Genomic DNA, 16853 nt, shown 5'->3' with positions numbered 1-16853 from the left:
CCCACAGTCACAGTCCCTTCCCAGAGACTATTATCCCACTGTTACTATAGGCACCATCTCTCCCTACTATACCTGCTATCCCACAGTCACAGTCCCTTCCCAGAGACTATTATCCCACTGTTACTATAGGCACCATCTCTCCCTACTATACCTGCTATCCCACAGTCACAGTCCCTTCCCAGAGACTATTATCCCACTGTTACTATAGGCACCATCTCTCCCTACTATACCTGCTATCCCACAGTCACAGTCCCTTCCCAGAGACTATTATCCCACTGTTACTATAGACACCATCTCTCCCTACTATACCTGCTATCCCACAGTCACACTCCCTTCCCAGAGACTATTATCCCACTGTTACTATAGGCACAATCTCTCCCTACTATACCTGCTATCCCACAGTCACACTCCCTTCCCAGGCCCGGATTTGTGGAAAGGCCACCTAGGCCAGGGCCTAGGGCGGCAGGATTTTAGGGGGGGGCATGCTGACCAACCACACCCACATTGGTTCAAAAACATTGGGGATGCGCTGCAAATACAATAATTTTTTAAATTTCCCCATTGATGATGAAAATTTGCATGAATAAAGGGGAGGGGACAGGGGCGACGAATGGCAGTGGGCTTAGTGGCACACTATGTAAATCCGGCCCTGTCCCTTCCCAGAGACTATTATCCCAATGTTACTATAGGCACCATCTCTCCCTACTATACCTGCTATCCCACAGTCACAGTCCCTTCCCAGAGACTAATATCCCACTGTTACTAAAGGCACCATCTCTCCCTACTATACCTGCTATCCCACAGTCACACTCCCTCCCAGAGACTATTATCCCACTGTTACTATAGACACCATCTCTCCCTACTATACCTGCTATCCCACAGTCACAGTCCCTTCCCAGAGACTATTATCCCACTGTTACTATAGACACCATCTCTCCCTACTATACCTGCTATCCCATAGTCACAGTCCCTTCCCAGAGACTATTATCCCACTGTTACTATAGGCACCATCTCCCCCTACTATACCTGCTATCTCACAGCCACAGTCCCTTCCCAGAGACTATTATCCCACTGTTACTATAGGCACCATCTCTCCCTACTATACCTGCTATCCCACAGCCACAGTCCCTTTCCAGAGACTATTATCCCCACTGTTACTATAGGCACCATCTCTCCCTACTATTCCATATATGCCACAGCCCCTTTCCAGAGAATATTATCCCACTGTAACTATAGGCACCATCTCTCCCTACTATACCTGCTATCCCACAGTCACACTCCCTTCCCATAGGCTATTATACCTACTACTACTATAGGCACCATCTCTCCCTACTATACCCAATATCCCACAGTCACACTCCCTTCCCAGAGACAATTATCCCACTGTTAAAATAGGCACCATCTCTCCCTACTATACCACAGTCCCTTCCCAGAGACTATTATCCCACTGTTACTATAGGCACCATCTCTCCCTACTATACCTGCTATCCCACAGTCACACTCCCTTCCCAGAGACTATTATCCCACTGTTACTATAGGCACCACCTCTCCCTACTATACCTGCTATCTCACAGCCACAGTCCCTTCCCAGAGACTATTATCCCACTGTTACTATAGGCACCATCTCTCCCTACTATACCTGCTATCCCACAGTCACAATCCCTTCCCAGAGACTATTATCCCACTGTTACTATAGGCACCATCTCTCCCTACTATACCTGCTATCCCACAGTCACAATCCCTTCCCAGAGGCTATTATCCCACTGCAACTAAAGGCACCATTGTTGAGGCTTGAGCCATTGTTGAGTCTTGCTCCGTTCTACCTAGATCTGGTGCCACAGCTCTCTGAAAAGTGAAAGATCCCCAATGTTAACAAAAGTGTTGATGGGGATGGTATTGAATGACGGTATTGCTGATTTAATGGATACTGATGAAAGAAGGCAAGTAAAAAACAAGAAGCAAAGGAAGTAAATACGTGAGAAGACAATTTCAGAAGCAATTGAAGATCTGCTTACAATGCTACACTGCTGCTACAATGTCTGACAAGCAGAATAACTGTATGTGCCCAAACAGCTAATCAAACACCCCAGCACTTATAATTGCTTTCCAGTGTCCTGAGAGTGGCAAATACAGTTGTCCCTACAGTATTCCTCGGATGTCTATATAAAGTAGAATGTGCCCTCTTCTTAAACACAGACCATGTGACCCCCGTCACGGCGCTGCCATGTGGCAAGGTAGTGACACAGCACAGTCTCTGGGGCACATAACTGCAATATCCGATGCTTTCTGCTTCTTCACATGACAGCAGTGAGTGGAGATTCAGCCTTGGCAGCACAGCATTTACATCACTGTTGTACTGAGAATCAGCAGCAGGTTAATCCCCAGTGGCTCTTTAGCGATGTCTTGTTAAGGGAGACATGATGTTTTCTGTGTTCTGTAAATATACATGGAGCCTTTTATTTCACTTGCATCAGTGTGCACTCTCCTGTTACCTGTCATGGCTTTATATGTATAGGCAGGAATGGGAATCTATTATCTGGAGTGCTTGGGACCAAATACCTTACGCCTACTAAAAACCCTTCAACATTAAATGGCCCATTGTAAGCAGAAGTCCCACCCTGCTTGATGGCTGAGATTCTATATCGTAAGGCTAGGGCCAGATGATTGCGGATCTCGACCTGTGGAAAACCGCATGCCGAGATGCTGAGGGTGCAGGCAGATGCATTTCACATTTTGCATTACATGCCAAAATCTGCCCTGACTACAAAAGAGATGGGGAACAGCCCTCCTCTGGAAAATCCATATCACAGATATTATGTTATCCCTATTGTAAGCAACAGTCCTGTCCTGCTTTATGGCTGAGATGCTATCTTTATAAAATTTAGTAATGGGTGGAGGGCACACCAATTCAGCAAATGCTGTAGGTAAACAGTGCAAGAGGTGCAAACATCTGAATCCCCTTGACAAAGGCTTACGCCGAAACGTTGGGGCCATTCTCATACTGGTGGTAGGTGTATCTGCTCCTTGCTGTATAATTGTAATACTTACTGTTTACTGTTATGTAATTGTGGCTATGTTTAAACGTTAGGTATATACCATGTAAGCTTATGTATTGTATTATACAGGCCTACTATTGTGGCTTTGTGTGTATTATTTGCATAAACAAGTAAAACTTTATTTTAAATATACCATACTTGCCTTCTTTTGAGTGTGCATACCTATCTATATAATGCTATCTTTATAACAGAGCATTCTGTCACAGTGACACAGATCCTATCTGATACCCATTGTAAGCAGCAGTCCTGTCCTGCTTTATGGCTGAGATTCTAGTTATCTTTATAACAGAGCATTCTGTCACAGTGACACAGATCCTATTTGATACCAATTGTAAGCAGCAGTCCTGTCATGCTTTATGGCTGAGAAAAGAAAGACTGGAAAAAAGATGTAGCACACATTTCTCCCAACATGGGCCTCTCCCTGAAAATGGCCATAAATGTGAGTGTAAGCTAAACACAATCATTTCAGTGTATCCTTTGTATTCTTGTGGGTTTGGTTATCCTTGCAACTCTAGTTCTGGAATGAACACAATGCATTTTTAGTAACAAAGTATCACATGCTCTATTCCCAGTGTCGCTTCCCATGGCTGAACGTGATGTTGCCCTGGTATTTACAATGCTGAAATGTGTTATTTCTTACCTTATCCCTCTAAATTTATTTGACCTGTGTCTAAATAAGCCCCAGAGTGCAGTGCTTCACGTTAAAATGATACTAACTGAAGTCAGACTCAGGGAGCGGAGGTATAGGAGTGGGCAAGAGAAGAAAACAATTTGGGGGTATATTTATCAAAGAGTGAAGTTAGAGATCACCACAGAATGAAATTCCGCCTCTCTTCATTCATTTCTATGGGATTTCTAAGAGTATTTATTAATGGGTGAAAATGAAAGTTCATCCTTTGAAAAATATGCCTTTCAAAATCCCATAGAAATGAATGTGGTGATCTCTTCACTCTTTGTTAAATATACCCCATGGTGTCCAATCCCCAGAATGAATCATTAAGCCATGGCAAAGAAAATGTATTAAAATATACTGTATACTCAAACTGGCTTCCATTGTGTATTTATACACAGTAGGAGTCCCATCTTTTCTGGAGAATCATTCCTCAGTTCTTCCCGATTAAAGGGGTTGTTCACCTTTAAATGAACGTTTAGTATGAGGTAGAGAGTGATATTCTGAGACAATTTGCAATTGGTTTGGTTGCTAGGATCCAAAAAATCCTAGCAACCACGCATTCATTTAAATATGGAATATGAATAGAAAAGAACCAGAATAAAAAGATGAGGAATAAAAAGTGGGAGCAACAATTTATTTGTTGCTTAAATGAGGTCGGTGAACCCCATTTGAAAGCTGGAGAAGAAGAGTCAGAAGAAGAAGGCAATTAATTCAAAAACGATAATAATTAAAAAATGAAGACCAATTGAAAACTGGCTTAGAATTGGCCATTCTATAACATACTAATAAAGGTGAACCACCCCTTAAAAGACACTGGCATCAAGCAGAGCCGGGCCAAGTAGTACTGCCATCCCAATGCAAAACTACTTGGCTCAGTGCACTACTTGACAGCCCAAAAACCTCACTTGCTCTGCACGGTAAGACTCCGCCCACCCTATCTGCTGTGCAGCCGCACACAATATCAATACAATACCGTCACTTGTTCTATATGGCGTTCCTGATGCCCGTCCCATGCTCAATGATTGCATCCCCCTCCACTTTAGGCACTTGCCTCTGCTGCCTACCACTATCCCCGACCAGGGCATCATGCATATTTTCTACTGGATAAACCTGTAAATACAGACCAGATGGAGCCCAAATTTAGTGGTGCTAGTGGCATTATTGCTGGAAATCAAACGTCTGTTTGTTGGCTATTTTTGGAAGAGTATAAGCATCCCAGCGCCTCAGTGGGGTGACAACAAAAAAAAAACAAAAATGCCACTCAGGATTAGCACTGGTGAAGTAAATAGAGCCTGCACATTGTGCACATGTATTTATAGCAGATAATTAGGAATTATCAGTTCTAACCTAAGTCACTAAATCTTGAGGAAGGGGGTTTTAAACGGAGGTGCACAGGCCAGTCCATAACCTGCAGGGTATAGGGCTGTCAAAGGGTCAGGGCACACGCTCAGATTCAGGGAGATTCGTCGCCGGAGACAAATCTCCTCTTCTTCAGGGCAACTAATCTCCCCGAACTGCCTCCTGCCAGCTAGAATGTAAATCGCCAACGGGATGGCACTCGGAGCACTTGTTTTCTGAAGTCGCCCGAAGCTGCCTCACGAGGAAACTTCGGGCGACTTCGGACAACAAAGAGCTCCGAGTGCCATCCTGCCAGTGATTTACATTATAGCCGGCGGGAAGGCAGTTCGGGGATTTTAGTCACCCCGAAGAAGAGGAGATTTATAGCTGGCGACTAATCTCCCCGAATCTGAGCCTGAGCCCTGACCCAAAAGCTAGCCATAGATGTTATCTTGAAACTATCGTTTATATGTATGATCAACTAAAAAGACCATTTCAAGCGATGTTGTCTAGTTAAAGCCAGAAAAACTCAGGGTAGCTGCCTGGTTGGTCCTGCAAAAAATTGGACAATAGATAGATTTCACTGTGACCGATGAAAATTTTCTAACCTGCCCGATCAATTTTCTGACCGATGTCAGACGAAAAATCGTTAGATGCACAATCGTTCGATTGCCACTAACCTCACGATAATTTGACGGATTGGTTGAATTGCACTAAAATCGGTCGTTCATCAAAGAAAAATCTATGCATCTATGGGGGCCTTAACTGTGCGTCAATCTAATTTGTCCTATGGCCAGACCCTTCTGGTGACATCACTTGTGTGTCATAACCACCCAATCACCATTTTTATCCCACAAATACCCCGATTACCTGACATCACTGGAGCGTGGTGCATCAGGGCAGGATGCGTTTTGACTCGACACGTCGCAATGAGACTATATGCATGCGACGTGTCGGATGGTTAAGTGAAAACGAAAGTGAAGGAGAATCGCACGTAAACAACTACATTGATCCAACTGTCAGATGAAAACGCAGTGCAGCACTTGGTAAAAGCGGTCAACTTATAATTGTTTTGGGGGATGATAAGGTCCCTGTAAAAAAAAATCTCTGTACTCATCTCCCAGACCAAATCTAAAAGTATAGGGAAAGGCTCAGAACAACACAACCCTTATTTAGCAGCTCCTCAGTTCAGATTTTTAGCAGCTTTCTGGTTGCTAGAGTACAATGAACGCTAGCAACCAGACAGTGGTTTGCATGAGAGGCTATAAAATGAATAGGAGAGGGCCTGAACAGAAACATACAAAATAACAACAGCCTTACAGAGCAATAAGTGTTTTGGCTACCGGTGGTCAGTGACCTCTAAACTATACAGAGGTAGCGAAAGCCAAATATTAATTCTAAAACATGATGACCAATTGAAAAGATGCCAAGAACAGGCCATTTTATAGCACACTTAAAGTTAACTTAAAGGGTTCTTTTCTGGAGATGTGTTTTTAGCAGGCAAATTCGAACAACTGCTGAGAAGTGTCACAACGTCGGTTTCCTCACACTGACCGACGACGCTTCCTTGGTGCTGGCACTTTAAAAGGGAAGTGCTGAAATAAGGAAACGGGTTACACAAGAAACAAAAAAATATAATTGCAAAGGTTATTTATCATGAAAACCCCATATATGGGCAGAGTTAACAGCAGAGCATCACCCTATAGCAGAATAATTCCACTCGCATTCTATCCCAAACACCATGCAAATCCAGTGTGCTGTTCAGTTAATAAAGAGGAAGTCACAATTGTTGCAACTGCCAATTTAATTTGGTTCTCAGATCAAAGCTTACATCCCTAGGGCACTTGTAGTAATACATTTTTACTGTTGCTGGAGGCAAATCCTTTCCATATAAATCAGTAGCCCCCACATCACCTTTAATGCTTGTAAAAATGTAGTAGGTACAGTGCCCTAACCCCCACAGTCAAAGGCCCATCACAGCACCTGACATCCAGGATCCCACCGACCACACTCACTGCCAGTGACCACCTCCCGCCAGCTGCCCACCGGTGGGCCAGACTCACGCTGTCTATTGGTGCTTATACAGAGAATAAACCTGTATGTATACATAGGACAGAGACAGATATTCTGTGTATAAAATATGCTATACCTGCTGTACTGTCTATATACTGTATATCTACAATATGGCAGTAACTATTATATGATCTGAGCATTAAAAAGATCATACTGTACTGTACCTGGTAAATAAGATACCAGATCCCAACAAATACAGTGTAGAAATGTAACTGTCAACAAAATAATCAATAACCTCATCCTTCAGCTGTCGTTGGTGCTGAGATCTGAAATTCAACATCTGGAAGACAGCAGGCCATGAAAACGTGTTTGGAGTCCAACGATGGAATAGCTCGGCAGATGTTTACAATGCGATCCAGACATTCTTGGTTCATTCATTTATACACATTAAATACTCATGCGTGCATCTCTCGTTACAATATATCATATCCTGTAAGATGTCATTTCATATCTACTGGGAACACTCCATGAAAACTGAAAGATGACTAAGTGTTTGCTTTACACAGAAAGGACAGACTGTGCCTTCAGTCCTGGGAATGAATCCATTCTGATTATCTGCCCTTACTGGGGTCCAACCAATAGCAACGCCCTGTGCCTCACAGAGAGGCAGTTGTAGGAGGAAATTCCTGTGGGTATAATAGTCTCTGGGAAGGGACTGTGGGATAGCAGGTATAGTAGGGAGAGATGGTGCCTATAGTCACAGTGGGATAATAGTCTCTGGGAAGGGACTGTGACTGTGGGATAGCAGGTATAGTAGGGAGAGATGGTGCCTATAGTCACAGTGGGATAATAGTCTCTGGGAAGGGACTGTGACTGTGGGATAGCAGGTATAGTAGGGAGAGATGGTGCCTATAGTCACAGTGGGATAATAGTCTCTGGGAAGGGACTGTGACTGTGGGATAGCAGGTATAGTAGGGAGAGATGGTGCCTATAGTAACAGTGGGATAATAGTCTCTGGGAAGGGACTGTGGCTGTGGGATAGCAGGTATAGTAGAGAGAGATGATGCCTATAGTAACAGTGGGATAATAGTCTCTGGGAAGGGACTGTGACTGTGGGAAAGCAGGTATAGTAGGGAGAGATGGTGCCTATAGTAGCAGTGGGATAATAGTCTCTGGGAAGGGACTGTGGCTGTGGGATAGCAGATTTAGTAGGGAGAGATGGTGCATATAGTAACAGTGGGATAATAGTCTCTGGGAAGGGACTGTGACTGTGGGATAGCAGGTATAGTAGGGAGAGATGGTGCCTATAGTAACAGTGGGATAATAGTCTCTGGGAAGGGAGTGTGACTGTGGGATAGCAGGTATAGTAGGGAGAGATGGTGCCTATAGTCACAGTGGGATAATAGTCTCTGGGAAGGGACTGTGACTGTGGGATAGCAGGTATAGTAGGGAGAGATGGTGCCTATAGTCACAGTGGGATAATAGTCTCTGGGAAGGGACTGTGACTGTGGGATAGCAGGTATAGTAGGGAGAGATGGTGCCTATAGTCACAGTGGGATAATAGTCTCTGGGAAGGGACTGTGACTGTGGGATAGCAGGTATAGTAGGGAGAGATGGTGCCTATAGTAACAGTGGGATAATAGTCTCTGGGAAGGGACTGTGGCTGTGGGATAGCAGGTATAGTAGAGAGAGATGATGCCTATAGTAACAGTGGGATAATAGTCTCTGGGAAGGGACTGTGACTGTGGGAAAGCAGGTATAGTAGGGAGAGATGGTGCCTATAGTAGCAGTGGGATAATAGTCTCTGGGAAGGGACTGTGGCTGTGGGATAGCAGATTTAGTAGGGAGAGATGGTGCATATAGTAACAGTGGGATAATAGTCTCTGGGAAGGGACTGTGACTGTGGGATAGCAGGTATAGTAGGGAGAGATGGTGCCTATAGTAACAGTGGGATAATAGTCTCTGGGAAGGGACTGTGGCTGTGGGATAGCAGGTATAGTAGAGAGAGATGATGCCTATAGTAACAGTGGGATAATAGTCTCTGGGAAGGGACTGTGACTGTGGGAAAGCAGGTATAGTAGGGAGAGATGGTGCCTATAGTAGCAGTGGGATAATAGTCTCTGGGAAGGGACTGTGGCTGTGGGATAGCAGATTTAGTAGGGAGAGATGGTGCATATAGTAACAGTGGGATAATAGTCTCTGGGAAGGGACTGTGACTGTGGGATAGCAGGTATAGTAGGGAGAGATGGTGCCTATAGTAACAGTGGGATAATAGTCTCTGGGAAGGGACTGTGACTGTGGGATAGCAGGTATAGTAGGGAGAGATGGTGCCTATAGTAACAGTGGGGATAATAGTCTCTGGGAAGGGACTGTGGGATAGCAGGTATAGTAGGGAGAGATGGTGCCTATAGTAACAGTGGGATAATAGTCTCTGGGAAGGGAGTGTGACTGTGGGATAGCAGGTATAGTAGGGAGAGATGGTGCAGTAGGGACTGTGGGAGCAGGTACAAAGAGGCCCTGATTCCTGATTGGAGTAAAGAGATTTACCGGCTCAGTTTGCTCTCAGTTTTCCATTTGAATGTGAGTAACGCTGATGTCTGTCCCGCTGCCTGACTGTTTATTCTGCCTCAGCATATTTAATGGAGCGTCACTCAGAGTGATTAACACTCAACAGGGATTATGATTGCTATTTCCCATAAACTCCCAAGACTGAGAATATGGAAAGAGAGCGGCACTGCAGATGTACAAAGTGCTGCGTGTGCCATAAATGTGAGGGTTTTTTTTTTTCAGAGAAAACATTTGCTTCCCTTTCCGAGCACATAGTTAGGGGGGGGGGCTTTTAGATATTTTTTTTTAAGAGGATCAATGTCTATGGGAGCAACCCTAGTTACCTGGCTGGGGCTGCAGTAAGTATGCAGATGCCGTGAATCAGGGATCAAAATGTGACGCACGCAGCTGTGGGTGCACCTTAGTTCTACACTCTACAAAATGCAGGATAAATACATGTATTAAATCAAGATCAAGGTTTTCTCACTGCTACAGGACAGTTTGGGCTGGGAATTAGGGGCATAATGGGAACCACTGTAATCTTTTATCACAAGAGTCCCCTGTGGCCAGGGTCCCAGCGGGCAGATTTTTTCCCCGACGGCCCAGTCCGACTCCGGCCCCCAGAGATGGTGAGATTGCCTGAGATGCCTGACACCAGTTTGTTACACTCTGCTGCATTTTTATTTCTTATTATGGTTGGAGGAAAGGCTGCACATGATGCGCATCAATAGGAATATTAATAGTTCAGGCCTGAATGGGGAGGGGGAGGCAGTGGGAATACCTAGGTACTTCCTCGCACAGCTAGTTGCTTTGGATTTTCCTTACTTGCCCCAATAACAGGCTCCACATACACAGCAAGCTGAATAAATAGAAATACAGGGATTACCAAACCCATAAACCCCCTCATTACCCACTCATTCAGATTGTAAACTCTATTGACCCGGGGCCTCTCTCCTCCTTTGTAGCTGTGTGTATTTATATTTATTGCCACGTTTGGGTTATTATATTGTGGAGAAGTACAGGACTGTCTACAGGTATGCGATCCGTTATCCAGAACCCCGTTAACCAGAAATTATGGGAAGGCCTTCTCCCATTTGTATAGTTTTTGAATTGTTTGTCTTCTTCTTCCAACTCTTTCAAGCTTTCAAATGGGGGTCACTGACCCCATATAAAAAACAAAAGCTCCGTAAGGCTACAGATGTATTGTTATTGCTACTTTTTATTACTTATGTCGGCCTCTCCTATTCATATTCTAGTCTCTTATTCAAATCAATGCAAGGTTGCTAGGTTAATTTGGACCCTAGCAACCAGGTTACTGAAATTGCAATCTGGAGAGCTGTTGAATGAAAAGCTAAATAACTCATAAACCAGAAATAATAAAAAATGAAAACCAACTGCAAATTGTCTCTGAATAGCACTCTTTACATCATACTAAAAGTTAATTTAAAGGTGAACAACCCCTTTAAGGTATGAAGATCCAAGTAAGAGATCCATTATGTGGATCCATTATGTGGAAAACCCCAGGTGCCGAGCATTGCGGATAACAGGTCCCGTACCTATAAACAAGTGGCACTGTACATATTTTATTAGTAATGTGCACAGGAACCCTGCATGCACCAGAGCAAGGAAATCCCCATGCTTAATAAAAAGGGGAAGAGAGCAAAAGCAAATGAAGATTTTGTCAGCAGTATGCCTGCTCCATTGCCAAAGCCTATGGGGCACATTCTCCACTAGCATTTTGTAGCTGGCAGAGATGTGCCGTAGATCTTCAGACTCACTCACTGGCAGTATAAGTAATAATAATAATAATAATTATAAAAATAAGTAATAATTACATTCACAACAGAGTAAGAAGTTGTGGTGGGTGAAACTTGATCACCTGTAAACTTGGCTACAAAATATATTGCCATGGTGTGCAGTGCCTCAGTTGAGGGCTACTAGTTCCAAAAGCCAGTCTGTTATGGGTTAAATGACATACAAAACACAGGCAGCCACTTTTACACGGCCCTCTTGCACTACATATGTCCTCTTTGTGCACCAGTTCTGTCTCAGCGACTCTGCTGATTGGTGGGCACCATGAACCAATCATCATTCCCTGCAAACCTAATTCTACTGCAGCGCACAAAATGCAAGCAAAGGGAAGGTGTATCAGTGGCCATGCACAGGTTAAAGGGGTGGTTCACCTCTACATTAACTTCTTTTTAAAAAAATGTATATATAGTTTTTAAATCATTTGCCTTCTTCTTATGACTCTTCAAATGGGGGGGTCACTGACCCCATCTAAAAAACAAATGCTCTATAAAACTACACATGCATTATTATTGCTACTTTGTATTACTCATCTTTCTATTCAGTCCCTCTCCTATTCATATTCCAGTCTCTTATTCAAATCAATGCATGTTTGCTAGTGTCTTTGGACCTTAGCAACCAGATTGGTAAAATTGCAAAGTGGAGAGCTGCTGAATAAATGACGCAAAAACCACAAATGTAAAAAAATGAAAACCAATTGCAAATTGTCTCAGAATATCGCTCTCTACATCATACTAAATGTAACTCAAAGGTGAACAACCCCTTTAAATGTCAGTCACTCCACCTGCACTCACTTCCCTAAATAACAGATATCAAAGCGAATTCATTTCAATCACCTGAGATGTCGGCTAGCCCCAATGCGGCTGGAATTGTCTGGGCTACAGTGGAAGGTTTCAGAAGCTAAAATAGAAAACTCATGGCCCGGGCCTGGTAGTAAAATTTACAATCAGGCCCCCCTGCCCCCCAAAACAGGAATTACCCCCTGTCACTGTCAGGGCCCACTGTCCAGGGTGGTAATTGATCTCTTTTTCAAGGTGTGATTAATGATATATATTAAAAAAAAGTGTAATAATATACAAATAAAAGCATTTTGGTGTCCCAGCATTTTTTGCTCTGTAGGGATAAAATTCTTGAAATTGCCCCCCAGTCTAAGTGCTATGCGCCAGGTCCTGCCTAGTGACAGACGCCTGAAGGTCCTGCATTGTCATGAGGTTGGCACTTCATATACCCTGGCGCATAGAGGTGATTCCCATTCACTTTGTGGATGCAATTTCCCCGGGGGAGACAAAACACTAGCAGTCCTGTAATGCGACATTAATCACTATGGTCTGGCGGAACCCACTGGAGTCCATGGCTAATTCAGGCAGCAAAGGAATAGTGTGGGTTCTACACCCTGTGCCTAAACACAGACATACCAATACGCTGGATCTTACATGGCTCTTCTTTTATATATGAATACGCCCCGGGTAAGGACTGTGCTGGTACCTCTGTCCATCAGCTTAAACTACAGCTTTTTAACCCCCGCAGCGCCATGTACTTGCCCCAGCAACAACTTTAGCAATGGCTACTGCCCTGTCACGCTCCTTCCCAATGGCACATGAAGCATTTGCCCAGTCTTTATGCCCCAAATTCACTCACAATGCAAATATCTTCGGAAACCAGAAATTAGATTAACCCTAGCGAGGAGCATCACACCAGCAGCACAAGGTGTTGGCACCTAAGGGATTAAGTCAGCACAGAATCTTCTGCACTCCCACCTGCACCTCATGGTTAACCCCTTACATACCAAAGTAAGCACACAACACATGCACCGCAGGGATTTGTTACCAGAATGCCCATAGCAAAACTGCCCTCTGGATGCACCCCTTAGTTGCCAGCACAATCACAGCACGCCGGCGATGCAATTTGCACTGCATGGGTTAACACTTTAGTTGCCAGTGTGGGCACAGCTTTAACCCCTAAAGTTACCACACAGCACATCTGCATTGTAACTAGTGTTGCCACTTTTTTGGGAAAAAAAAATACTATGTATAATGTATATTTAGATTTTTTTCCCTATTAATAACATTGGAGTCGGGCATCATTTTCACAGGTCAGACGGGTAAAATACTGGCCAGTTGGCAACCCTAATCGTAGCCTGCAGTCGAGGTGTAAGCCATCATAACCGCCACTCGGATCAGCTCTTACACACGGGCGGTTTTACCTGCGCTCCCCTGCGTTGCGCTTTCTTCCGTTCAGCCGCAGGAGTAGACGCACTCAATTATTGTGAAGGGGGCTGTACTCACACAGATGCGTGTATGCGCCGAATGCAGATGAAATGCAACATGCTGCGTCCCACCTGCGTTTGCCGCTTACATGCGTCTGTGTGAGTACAGCCCCCTTCACAATAACTGAGTGCGTCTACTCCTGCGGCTGAACGGGGGGAGCGCAGGTAAAACCGCCCGTGTGTAAGAGCCCTTAGGAGTCTGGAACAGCCGATTATAAAACTGTCCCCCCAAATGTGCCACTAGTGCTGTCAGCACAGGCACCACACACATCTGCATCCCAAGGCTAACCCTTTAGTTGCCAACACAAGCCTCACCTGTCTATAGTGCAGCCTTTTTGTTGACAAACAAATGCTTAACCCCTTGCTGACCATTAATAGAAGGTCATGCTGACACTCCCCCACATCATACACTTGTTTGTCAACACGAATCCTGCCATTACTGCAGCCAGAAAGCGACTACCTGAGGAGGGGACAATAGAGAGGAGAAACTGCCCCACAGTAGCACATTCTTTTATGATTCCCCCCCCCTCCAAAAGTAAATGGGACAGCCCAGGTACCTCCTCGATGCCCGCCACGGCGTTCCTGCAGCTTCCCATTCTCTTGTTGAAAGAAGAAGTGGTGGGGGAGCTGTGGTCCTCCAGGGTCTCCGAGAGGAACTCGCTGACTGTGATGAGGTCGGGCATGTTCCTGGGTGACACGGGCTAAGCGATAAGGCTCTGAATATAAACTAGCGCCGTGTGGGGCTCCTGTACAGCCAATAGCAATGCAGCACAATGGCAGTGTGTGTGTGTGTCCGTGCAGCTAGAGAGGCATCAAGTCCAAACTGTGTGTAACAGCGGCAGCAGCCCGGGCTGTGAGTAGAGAAATCAGCTGGAAGCTCCTAACTGTGCATCTCTCTGCGCAGCTCAATGAAAAGGGAACTGAGAGGCGCATGCGCAGAGCGCGCGAGAGGGGGTTGCACCAGGGCTGGAGAGAGAGTGGAAGGATGAGACTGAGGGAGATGGAAGGATGCGACTATTCTCAGCAGCGGGGGGAGAACATGTAGGGGCCGAGGAAGGGCAATTGCCGTGCAGGGGGGAATGTGAGGGAATTTAAGGTGCTAGGAATAGGAATGAGAGATGTGAGGGTGCTTCTAGTGATGACTAATGACTTCCTTATAACTAAACTCTTCTAAATCTATATCCTGCTCTGTGTGTGTGTGTGTGTGTGTGTGTGTGTGTGTGTGTGTGGCTACTCAATCATTCTATAGGTGCATGCTGCAGACTGCACTGACTTCTGTATAGCCACACATTCTAACTGGCCTTTTTAAAGCCTGTGTATTTGTACACAGGGATTGAACTGGAAAGTAGTATTTAGGGCGCACAGGATGAGTATGAAACAGGCAGAAAGATAAATGGGGGAGAAGAAATGTGGGGAACCTGCAGCTTCAACCGTTATGACAGGCACTCCATTGAATTTAAAGTGTGTGGTTATTTAATATAATACAGACTGATCATTTCTGGTTGCCGGGGTTATTCATGCCTAGCAACCAGGAGTATATACAGTAGAACCTCAATTTTACATCCCCTGATTTTAAGTTTTCCCGTATTTTACAATGTTGTTTTGTGGTCCCACCTATATATGATGCGTAATACATTTCCCTGATTTTACATTTTCCTGAATTTTACACCATTTTTTTTCTGGTCCCCTGAAAAACTTAAAATTGGGGTTCTACTGTATTTGGAATGAGGCACTGTGAGAGTGCCATAGAGTCTCTGCCTCCATCACTAGATTTTTATTGTTTTCATCAGTATGTATTACTTCTCCTTTTATTCAGGCCCCCTTGTCCTTATCAAACTTTAGCCTGGTTGTTTGGGGTTGGTGGGACCATAGCAACCAACTCCGGTGTTTTTTTTGCCTGGGCAATTAAATGTAATAAATTGTACTCAGCCCTTTGGCAGAGATGGACCCAAAGATGTAAAGGCACTGCCATAAAAGAGGATGGCAATTTTATTTCATTGGTTCCACACCCCACTATAGGAGGAAAATCTTGGGGTTTGGACGGGTGGGTGTAGAAGGGATTTGGGGTGCAGGAAAAGGCACCATGCTATTCTGCGGGTGTCGCCAAACTGACAGAGATTAGCAGCCATTGCAGAGCAGCTGGAGGGCCACAGATTGGCCATAACATAAAAATCCCCACCCAGATATGATCAAAGTAAATGAAGATTTTGTTCTATATAATTTTTTATGCAAATGAGATGCAAATGCAGCCTGAGAAGCAGCTGCTCTTCCAACACAAAGAGAAAAATGACAGGCCGCGTGATTGGCCCGCTGTTTTTTTATAAATCTCGTGATCTTTCCCTTTCACAACAGGTTTATTTTCTCATGAGATATTTTTATCCAACATATGGAGAGGCTCGGAGAGAGAGAGAGAGCGGTACAATGTAGGTTACATTTTAATTGCAATACATCTCTCTTATCTGCTCAAACTTTACTTTGTTTGTGAGTGAAACAGCAATGTTTTATAAAGGGGCTGCGGTTACATTTCTCGTGCACCCCTGGGGTCTTGTACATATGGACTTCCCCTGATCCCTTTATACAGGGGCTGCCGTTACATACCCCATTGCACCCCTGGGGTCTTGTACATATGGAATTTCCCTGTCTGCCATTGACCCCAAGGTATAGGTGGATGTTCCCTGACCAATTATTCGGGGGCTGCCATTAGATACCCTATTGGATCTCTGGCTTTAGATGTATGTTGCCTGATCTCTTTATACTGAGCTGTCTTTTAATACCCGACCAGATCTCTGAGGCCTCGTATAGAAGGATGTCCCATAAACCCTTTATTAGGGAGCTGTCATTAGATATCCAATTGAATCTCTTGATAGAAATGGATTTATCCTGATCCCTTTATTCGGGGGCTATCGTTCGTTACTCAACTGGATCCCAACTGGAGGCCTTGTAACTGGAGGACACAATCTGATTCCTTTATTTAGGAGGTACTTGACTGGAACTTTGCATACATACGGATGCTCCCTGATCCCTTTAATCGGGGACTGTATTTGCTAATCCATTAGGATCTCTAGGGCTTTGCACAGAGGCATGTTCTCTAAACCCTTTACTTAGGGGTCACTAAGTGTACAATATACCACCACTAGTAAGAATAGCCCTT

At 44.5% G+C, this 16853-nt stretch overlaps 1 protein-coding gene across 3 annotated transcripts in view; it reads right to left on the bottom strand.

The window, feature by feature from the left end:
- Positions 1-14676, bottom strand: part of LOC108701073 (arf-GAP with SH3 domain, ANK repeat and PH domain-containing protein 1) — a 67759-nt gene extending 53083 nt beyond the window's left edge. The window contains exon 1 of one of the 3 annotated variants that reach the window (XM_041575950.1): positions 14260-14676. In XM_041575950.1, coding sequence (XP_041431884.1) covers positions 14260-14385 — 126 coding nt within the window. In that variant the 5' untranslated portion in view covers positions 14386-14676. The remainder of the gene's footprint in view (positions 1-14259) is intronic. The other 2 variants (XM_041575949.1, XM_018235238.2) reach the window with 2 other exon arrangements.
- Between the last annotated feature and the right edge of the window lie 2177 nt (positions 14677-16853).

Source organism: Xenopus laevis, chromosome 9_10L (genome assembly GCF_017654675.1).
Source record: "Xenopus laevis strain J_2021 chromosome 9_10L, Xenopus_laevis_v10.1, whole genome shotgun sequence".
NCBI lineage: Eukaryota > Metazoa > Chordata > Amphibia > Anura > Pipidae > Xenopus > Xenopus laevis.
Note: the sequence above shows the minus strand (reverse complement) of the source record. Positions and strands in the feature narration are given on the sequence as shown.